Source organism: Homarus americanus, unplaced genomic scaffold (assembly GCF_018991925.1).
Source record: "Homarus americanus isolate GMGI-L3 unplaced genomic scaffold, GMGI_Hamer_2.0 scaffold47967, whole genome shotgun sequence".
Classification (NCBI taxonomy): domain Eukaryota; kingdom Metazoa; phylum Arthropoda; class Malacostraca; order Decapoda; family Nephropidae; genus Homarus; species Homarus americanus.
The window spans coordinates 1,215,328-1,225,265 of record NW_024731965.1 but is presented as its reverse complement, the minus strand read 5'-3'; the positions used below and the strand labels follow the sequence as shown (position 1 = coordinate 1,225,265).

Below are 9,938 nucleotides of genomic sequence, written 5' to 3'. Positions count from 1 at the left end.
TCACAGTCATAGTCACAGTCACAATCCACCCATAGTCACAGTCACACCCACAGTCACAGTCACAGTCACAGTTATACCCCAACCACAGTCACAGTCATAACCACATCCACAGTCACAGTCATACCCACAGTCACAGTCACAGTCACACCCACAGTCACAGTCAGAGTCACACCCACAGTCACAGCCACAATCACAGTCACAGTCACACCCATAATCACAGTCACAGTCACAGTCACACCTACAGCACAGTCACACCCAGAGTCACAGTCACAGTCACACCCACAGTCACAGTCACACCTCACAGTTACACCAACAGTCACGTCACAGTCACACCCACAGTCACAGTCACACCCACAGTCACAATCACACCCACAGTCACAGTTACAGTCACAGCCACACACACAGTCACAGTTACAGTCATATCCACAGTCACAGTCACACCCACAGTCACAAACATACCCACAGTCACAGTCACACCCATAGTCACACCCACAGTCACAATCACAGTTACAGTCACAGTCACACCCACAGTCACAGTCATAGTCACAGTCAACCCACAGTCACACCCACAGTCACAGTCATACAGTCACAGTCATACCCACATCCACAGTCACAGTCATACCCACAGTCACAGTCATGCCCACATCCACAGTCACAGTCATACCCACAGTCACAGTCATAGTCACAGTCACACCCATAGCCACAGTCACACCCACAGTCACAGTCACACCCACAGTCACAGTCACAGTCATACCCACATCCACAGTCACAGTCATAACCAGCCACAGTCACCACATCCACATTCACAGTCATACCCACAGTCACAGTCACATCCACAGTCACAGTCACACCCATAGTCACAGTCACACTCACAGTCACAGTCACACCCACAGTCACTGTCACAGTCACAGTCACACCCACAGTCATGGTCATACCCACAGTCATAGTCACACACCCACACAGTCACAGTCACATCAGTCACAGTCACACCCACAGTCACAGTCACACCCACAGTCACAGTCACAGTCACATCCACAGTCACACCCATAGTCACAGTCACAGTCACACCCACAGTCACACCCACAGTCACAATCACAGGCACAGTCAGTCACATCCACAGTCACAGTCATAAACCACAGTCACAGTCACACCCAGTCACAGTCACACCCACAGTCACAATCACAGTCACAGTCACAGTCACATCCACAGTAACAGTCATACCCACATCCACAGTCACAGCCATACACCACAGTCACAGTTATAGTGACAGTCTCACCCACAGTCACAGTCACACCCAAACAGTCACACCCAGTCACAGTCACAGTCACACCCACAGTCACTGTCACAGTAACAGTCACCCACAGTCATGGTCATACCCACAGTCACAGTCACACCCACAGTCACAGTCACACCCAGTCACAGTCACACCCACAGTCACAGTCACACCCACAGTCACAGTCACAGTCACATCCATGTCACAGTCATAGTCACAGTCACAGTCACACCCACAGTCACAGTCAACCACAGTCACAATCACAGTCACGAGTCAGTAACATCCACAGTAACAGTCATACCCACAGTCACAGTCACACCCAGTCACAGTCACACCTACAGTCACAATCACAGTCACAGTCACAGTCACATCCACAGTAACAGTCATACCCACATCCACAGTCACAGCTCATACATCAACAGTCACAGTTATATTGACAGTCTCACCCACAGTCACAGTCACAGTCAAACAGTCACAACCCACAGTCACAGTCACAGTCACAGTCACACCCACAGTCACAGTTACAGTCACAGTCACAGTTACAGTCACACCACAGTCACAATCACAGTTACAGTCACAATCACAGTCACAGTTACAGTCACAGTCACAATCACAGTCACAGTCACACCTACAGTCACAGTCACAGTTAGATACAGTCACAATCACGGTCACAGTCACACCCACAGTCACAGTCACAGTTACAGTCACAGTCACAATCACAGTTACAGTCACACCCACAGTCACAGTCACAATCACAGTTACAGTCACAGTCACAATCACAGTTACAGTCACACTACAGTCACAATCACAGTTACAGTCACAGTCACAATCCACAGTCACAATTCCAGTCACAGTCACAGTTACAGTCACAGTCGCAGTCACACCCAACAATCACAGTCACAGTCACACCCACAGTCACAGTCACACTCACACCCACAGTCACAGTCACGAGTCGGACCCACAGTCACAATCACAGTTACAGTCACAGTCACACCCACAGTCACAACCCACAGTCACAGTCACACCCACAGCCACAATCACAGTCACACACCCACAATCACAGTCACACAGTCACACCAACAGTCAAACCGACAACCACAGTCACAGTCGCACCCACAGTCACTGTCACACCCACAGTCACATCCATGGTCACAGTCACACCAGTCACAGTCACAGTCATACCCACACTAGTCACAGTCACACCCAAAGTCGCAGTCACAGTCACAGTCACACCACAGTCACAGTCACAAACACAGTCACAGTCGCACCTAAGTCACAGTCACACCCACAGTCGCAGTCACAGTCACAGTCACAGTCACACCCACAGTCAAGTCACAGTCACAGTCATACCCACAGTCACAGTCACAGTCACACCCACAGTAGCAGTCACAGTCACAGTCACACCACAGTCACAGTCACAACGCACAGTCATAGTCGCAGTCACAGTCACACCACATTCATAGTTGCAGTCACAGTCACACCACAGTCACAGTTGCAGTCACAGTTGCAGTCACAGTCACACCCACAATCACAGTCATACCCACAGTCACACCCACAGCACAGTCACAGGCACAGTCACCCACGTCACACCCACAGCCACAGTCACAGCCACAGTCATACCCACAGTCACAGTCACAGTCACACCCAATAGTCAGTCACAGTCACACCAGTCACAGTCTCACCCACAGTCACAGTCACACCCATAGTCATACCCACAGTCACAGTCACAGTCACACCCACAGTCACAGTCACACCCACAGTCACAGTCACACCCTAGTCATACCCACAGTCACAGTCACAGTCGGACCCAGTCACAATCACAGTTATATCACAGTCACACCCACAGTCACAGCCGCCACCCACAGTCACAGTCACACCCACAGTCACAGTCACACCCACAGTCACACCCACACCAAGGTCACAGTCACAGCCACACCCAGAGTCACAGTCACACCCACAGTCACAGCCACAGTCACACCCAGAGTCACAGTCACACCCACAGTTACACCCACAGCCATAGCACACCAGAGTCACACCCACAGTCAGCCGCAGCCACAGTCACAGTCACACCCACAGCCACAGTCACAGTCACACCCACAGTTACACCCATAGTCACAGCCACAGTCACATCACACCCAGAGTCACAGTCACAGGACCAATCACCACGTTCTGTGTTTGTCTTCAGTCTTTAGTCTTCTCGGCGGCCTCAAGCCTTCTGTTATCATGGACGTCTTCAGTCCCTCAGAAAATTGTGCTGCAAATCAGTCATTGACAAGACTGATCAACTGAATATTAGCCCCCAATTTATTTCAACCAAATTTTAACAGACCTGACCTAAACTAACGTAATGTAATTTAACTTAACCTAACGCCAACATCATCTAGTCTAGCCTAACCCTAGCGCTGATGAAACCGAACATGGCTCATCTTTTTATAAGGGAAATATTAAATTTCCCTTTTTATGATGTTCAGTACGCTATTTTTCTCCTTGCTTTCGGATATTATTTCATATGATAACTGATTAGTTGATTTGTGAAAATATATAGAACGAAAGAATAATTTATAAAATGATGAAGAGCTACTGAGTGACCGAAGACGAAACTCACTTTAACCAATCAGGAACGACGGAAGTTTAATTTAGTTATGGAGGTATTACTACTTTTTCATATCTAAGGGATTTAAATGAACGAAAATCAACATATAATTAAACGTCTTCCACGAGAGAAAACCCCCGAACCGTTACCATGGCAGGGTAGATATCGAACTTTTGATAATGTAGGTACCGGTGGAGTTCGTCTCATGTCATTGTTTTCTTTCACCCAGAATGCTTTATGAATAATTATCATTGCAAAAACAATTATGATGACAACCATAACGTCAGTTTTGGTATCATTTGCACCAAGTGTTTATCTATAAAATTAGGAAATCCTCAAACCTATTCTCGAATTATTTTGGGGACAGACAGATGGAGAGACAAGCGAGGTTACCCTAAAACTATATCTTGCGCTTGTGAGACCTCTCTTGGATTATGCGGTTCAGTTCTGGTCACCGTACTACAGAATGGATATAGAATCCCTAGAAGACATTCAGAGGAGAGTGGCAGGACTAATCCCGGGCATTAAGAACTTTCGTACAGAGACAAGTTAAAACATCTTAATTTGCGCTCCCTCGAGAGACGTACAGCGAGGGGCGATATGATCGAGGTGTATAAATGGTGGTCAGGGCTAAACAAAGGTGATATGACAAAGGTACTCAAAGTATCCAACCAGGAGCGAACTCGTAGCAATGGTTTTAAATTAGACAAGTTTAGATTTAGACTCCAGTAATATTTGCTAGGTTAAGGTGGGTCTCGACTCTTGTCCTATATGTTGCTGGTTCCAGGGCATCCCTAATATACCCAGCTGTGCTTGCGTAACGAACTTTACAATTGGGGACATGGAGGTGGTTGAGTGTATTACTGGCCATACTGATCCCCATGTGTACTGACAGCTCAGTATTAAGTGTGATGTGTCTGTACTAGTAAAGGGACACCACGGGACCCACTTCACATAAAAAAATCTGAAGGATAGTAGGGAGGTAGACAAGGCCCATCAGAGGACCAAGTGGCGCTACAGTGTACGTGTGACCACACAAAACCACCATCTCAGATCATGAATATACAATGATAGTGGGCCAGGTGGTCCTCCTACGGTGGTGTTTCTACGGGCCACCGAGGCCGACTGGTCTATTTCCTTGTAACTCAAACTCAAGATGAATTTTTAATTGGTATAATTTTTTTAAGCAAATAAATATTTACATAGTGGATTTCTATACTTCCACCACACAGCAGTTGACTCCAATATCCAAGAAAGTTAAGATAAATGACAGGTCTACGAGGGCCTGTGACCTTACTCTATTAGTTCCTCGAAGATGATATTGATATTGACCCTGAAACAGTTTGTTTAGCGGCAAAACTTTAGCCTGTAAATTACAGATACGAAGTGAACAATAACAACAATATTGGCATGGATGAGCCAAGCGGGGGCCTGAACCCCCTTAATGGTAAATGTTTTCCTGGTAATTTCGTGAAATATTTATTTCTGTGAACTTCAGCTTAATTTTCCATAATCTAGTATTATTCAATTATTAATGGACCATCTTTCATTAGATTATTCTATACGACTTTAGACACAATAGCTTACTATAAATCTAATTATAAAATGATAAACAAACAAAAAATTTAACTCAAGCAAAATTACCTGATCGTTATATGACAAACAAACTGGATGCTGTGATGTGAAAACCCCCATTAATATGCGTTTTTTTCTTTCTTTTCTCATTATATGGTCAGGTCCAGCCTCCAAGGATAATTGATAATTCACTTCTGTGGAATTTCTGTGCTGACGGAAGATGAGGTTTTTTTGGTTGGTGGTGACGAGGTAGCTCACACTAACTCGTGTCTCTAAATAAACTATGAATTACGTGTCTTGTCTCACAAATACCGTAAGGTAGAGGAAAAATATTATTATTTTTTAAGTATGAAGTAATACTGAGTGGGGGTTGCTGGTTCGTTCCTGGGTACCCTAGTCGACCCATCATGGAATGGGTACCTGCCTTTTCAGTTGAGGAAGTGGAGGCGGCTAAATTAATGTAATGACGATCATACTGCTTCTTTGGGTACCGAATGTTTAGTATTTATTTTCACACACCAAAATTGTCTCTGAGAGATGTCTCATATATACGGAGAGGAGTAGTTTCCAGGTTTGAGTGTTGTGGTACCGGGGCATCTCTCGTCACGCTGGTCACAACATCAAAAAGAGGGAAATACGAGGGGCTGTTTAGTTTACAGTGAGTATTGTTCGTATTCATCCCACGTCTAGGTCGGGCGAGGTTGAATTGAAACAGTTTATTTAGCCAGAAAAACATAGATACAGAGTGGATAATAATAATGTTAACATGGCTGAGCCAGTTGAGAACCTGAGCTCTCCTGTAGGCACCTGATATATACTATACATTTATTCAAGGAAGTATTATGTAACATTTAGTATTATCTGGAATAGTACAATAGCATGGTGGTAATAAGAACATCTCATAATGTTACCACGGTTATCACTTCAATATTTATTAATTATATCTTATTTTATTTTTTTATTTATTTATATACTGTATACATAAATTACAGTGGAATTGAAAAACATAAGTATAATGGGGATCAGTACAACATGGGTTGTACAGTAATAAGGTTGAACAAGAGAACAGAGCTGTCAGGATTATGTCTAGTTGGCAATTATGTTTATTGCAATGGTAATTACTTATCTATTTACATGATAATTTCCACAAACGGTTTTGATGGTACAATAAAAGCAGGTACTTTAAATATAGTAGGTATTACAAGAAATATTAATACTTAGAGAATAGATATCTTTTAAGAGGTGATTTAAAGGAAGGAGCGTAGTCTTTGCTCGGATGGGGTGTTGTTCCACACCTTCACACAGTGATATTTTATGGAGGTCTGGGACTGAGAGGAGCGCATGGGGGTGGCCTTAGTAGCTCTGGGTGCTTTAAGTTGCATCTCTGATTAGTTTCAGCTTTAGAGTAGCTTATGATGGTTGAGGTTGGAAGACAGGCGGCCACGCGAGGTACATGGCTTGGCTTTACACACGCGTCTTCTATCAAATGGCATCCTGGATATCTTCTCCCTAGTACAAGCCAAGCTAACAAGTGCACCTACAGCATTTATGGTAAACAGACCGTTATGGAGTCACAAGCAAGACATGCGGCCAGCCCAGCTTGTTGTCCCAGCGGCCATGACGACTTTTTCTGGCAGTGCCCAGAGCATTGTTGTTGATGGAACTCACTCCCACCCACCCACACCTTACTGCCCTTTATAGCGCTCTATATCCGTATTCTGAGTTGTTGTTTTTTGCACCAAATAATTATAATTCGGGACGTTACGGTGCATGCGATGTGTAACATGAGATATGTTTTATCCCAGGGGATAAGACCACACTGCCTCGTGGGCGTGCGTGGCCGCTGCATCACGCACCTGGCGAGGTGAAATGTTTGTTGTCAATATCGATCTGGTTACCAGTTTCTTGCAGCTTCTGAATGGCTTGTGGTTCCATATAACAATTTGTATTTAGACAGATGTTGATCATCTTCATATTGTAACGACAATCGTACGTTTTTTATAAAATGTAAATAATTTTATTGGATATCGTAAATATATCACTAACCTAAGTTATAAAATATAGTAGACATTACAAACTGTATCTGACATTCTGCGAAAGTCTAATTTACAATGTCACCGTTTTAAGTTGCGGTAAAATTTTGAATTATGTGCTTATCTTTAATATAAAATGGTGCTATCCAGCATGACTGTAACATCCCTCAAATGTGATATGTAAATATTCTAACAATAACACCCGCTGTCTCACGCTCTGCTCCATGTCCAAGACCCACCTCACCATGACGCAACATAAAACTCTCCTTGTGGTATGTGACTAGTGGGCTGCGCTACACACCTTGGTCTCACACCTCGTGCGATAAGCTGTTCATTTTTAACGCTATCTCAAGATAGGGTGTTTTATGGACCCTCCACTACACCTACACGGCTCCACACCGTCAGCCTGCCAATACACAAAGTTCTTTATATCACAGCCTCTGTTAGCACAAAGACATATAGCAGACCCTTCCATGTGTAACGACCATTTACAAAATGAGAACATCCGACAATCTTAAGTTCATGCACAAAAATGTTATAGATCACTTATCAACTGAAACACCCTTCACGCCAATCCGTTACCTGTGCTGAGAACCAGTCAGGCTATATATTACTCGGGTCACCTTCGTCTTACTGTCTGCCTCACAGTAAACTGTTGGTCCAGACCAGAGCAATGAATAATGATGTGATGGTGGTGGTGATTGTGATGATAATGATGATACTTGTGAGGATAATGATGATGTGATAATGGTGGTAGTGGTGATTGTGATGGTGATGATGATGATAGTTGTGTTGATGATGATGGTTATGAAGATGATGATGATTGTGAAGATTATGATGATGACGATGATCATGATGATGATGATTATGGTTGTGATGATGATGGTGGTGGTGGTTGTAAGGATGATGATAGTTGTGATGTTGATGATTATAATGATGTTGATGATTTTGAGGATGATATTGGTTGTGAAGATGATGATGATGATGACGATGATGCTGATGCTCATGGAAGTTGTGGATGATGATGGTTATGGTGAAGATGATGACAATGAACGAGTTGTCGGTCGGAGTTTTTTTCGTAAGACGGCAGGTCAATGGGTAAAGAAAACGCTTAAATTCACTATGGTGATGATATTTTGAAATAAATTGGGCCAAAAAGTGTACAAAAATAAGGGTTAAAGTTGCTAAAAAGTCACGTGACTGCGAAAAGCTCTGTGATTGGTTGTGAGGGCACAGGTTGGCTGGAGCCGCCGAGAGGGAGCCTGGAGGGAGCCAGCTGTGGTGTATGTGTTGTTACCAGCAGAAATACAGGACTTGTGGCCATATACAATGTTCAAGGAAAGGACAAGGAGTCGTTGGTGCTTCGTGCCAATGTGCAAGAGTACCGACAAATCCTCACTAGGCAAAATATTCATTACAGTATCGAAAGATAAGATAAGAAAGAGATAGTGGCTTGCTCGACGGCAGTTCCCCAAGTCAATATCCAGCACCTACTGTTGTGAAGATCATTTTGATGTGAGTATTAAGTTGATATACACAGACATACCTTATTTTTAGGTTACAATAAATTACTGCTCAAGTATCATCGTGTGTATTTACTTGCTGGCTGTCACAATTATGCAAAAGAACGATAACTCCAACATGGAAGTTTTCATCACTGTTCTCTATTTCCTGTCTGGAAAATGATAGTTTTCATCACTGATGTCTATATTTAATGTTGTGGAAGGACTAGGGACAACCATGGCCAGGGCTTGAGATGTTTTGTTGACAGATGTAATTTAACATGCTTCAAAGCTGGATAGCCGAGTTCTTGATAATACTCTACAATCACAATGACATCTACTTTTGGTAAATTTCTTTCATGTGCCTTGATGAACACTGGAAGTAGTTGACCAACCTTCTCGGCTGATCGGTTCTGTAAATAATAATTATTAGAAAATTAATTGTGCTTATCTGTGCAACACAGTAATACTATTTGAATATATAAATATTACTAAGCAGATAAACTAATTCAATGAATATTAGCTGCCCCTCCTACAAATTTCATTGTAAAAACATTCTAAATAATATTGGTATTATTTTGGTTTTGGTCATCTGGGGAACCTTAAGATTCTAATTATGGATTAAGTACTTTAAGCAATAAGACACATTGTCTCTACAGGATTTCTGTCGCAAATGTTTTTTCGATCGCATAAGAAAACACAGATCATAGGTTAGGTTAGGTTAGGGTGTGATGAGTTATAAGGTCAGCTTAACATACATCGGTAAGGGAAGTAGTAACTCAAAACTAGTGATTTACGATAGAAATGAAGGTCTTAATCGTTCATAACACATCGCTAACCATCAGAAAAAACATAGTCTGCATGTCTAAGTACAGTGATGACCAAAACATAAAATTTACCCAATAAAGTCTGTCTCGAATATAAACATCCAAATACTTATGGTTGTTATAGTAAAGTTTTAT

At 42.9% G+C, this 9,938-nt stretch overlaps 2 protein-coding genes across 2 annotated transcripts; both read right to left on the bottom strand.

The window, feature by feature from the left end:
* Positions 1 to 18: 18 nt before the first annotated feature.
* LOC121868102 (keratin-associated protein 6-3-like) lies at positions 19 to 813 on the bottom strand. Its single transcript, XM_042368371.1, has 2 exons — positions 599 to 813; positions 19 to 238 (listed from the first exon to the last, which is right to left on the bottom strand). The coding sequence occupies exons 1-2, from the start codon at positions 811 to 813 to the stop codon at positions 19 to 21; spliced, it is 435 nt and encodes a 144-aa protein (XP_042224305.1).
* An 868-nt stretch (positions 814 to 1,681) lies between these two features.
* On the bottom strand, positions 1,682 to 3,291 carry LOC121868101. The gene is made up of 3 exons (XM_042368370.1): positions 3,185 to 3,291; positions 2,341 to 2,541; positions 1,682 to 2,066 (listed from the first exon to the last, which is right to left on the bottom strand). The coding sequence occupies exons 1-3, from the start codon at positions 3,289 to 3,291 to the stop codon at positions 1,682 to 1,684; spliced, it is 693 nt and encodes a 230-aa protein (XP_042224304.1).
* Positions 3,292 to 9,938: the final 6,647 nt, after the last annotated feature.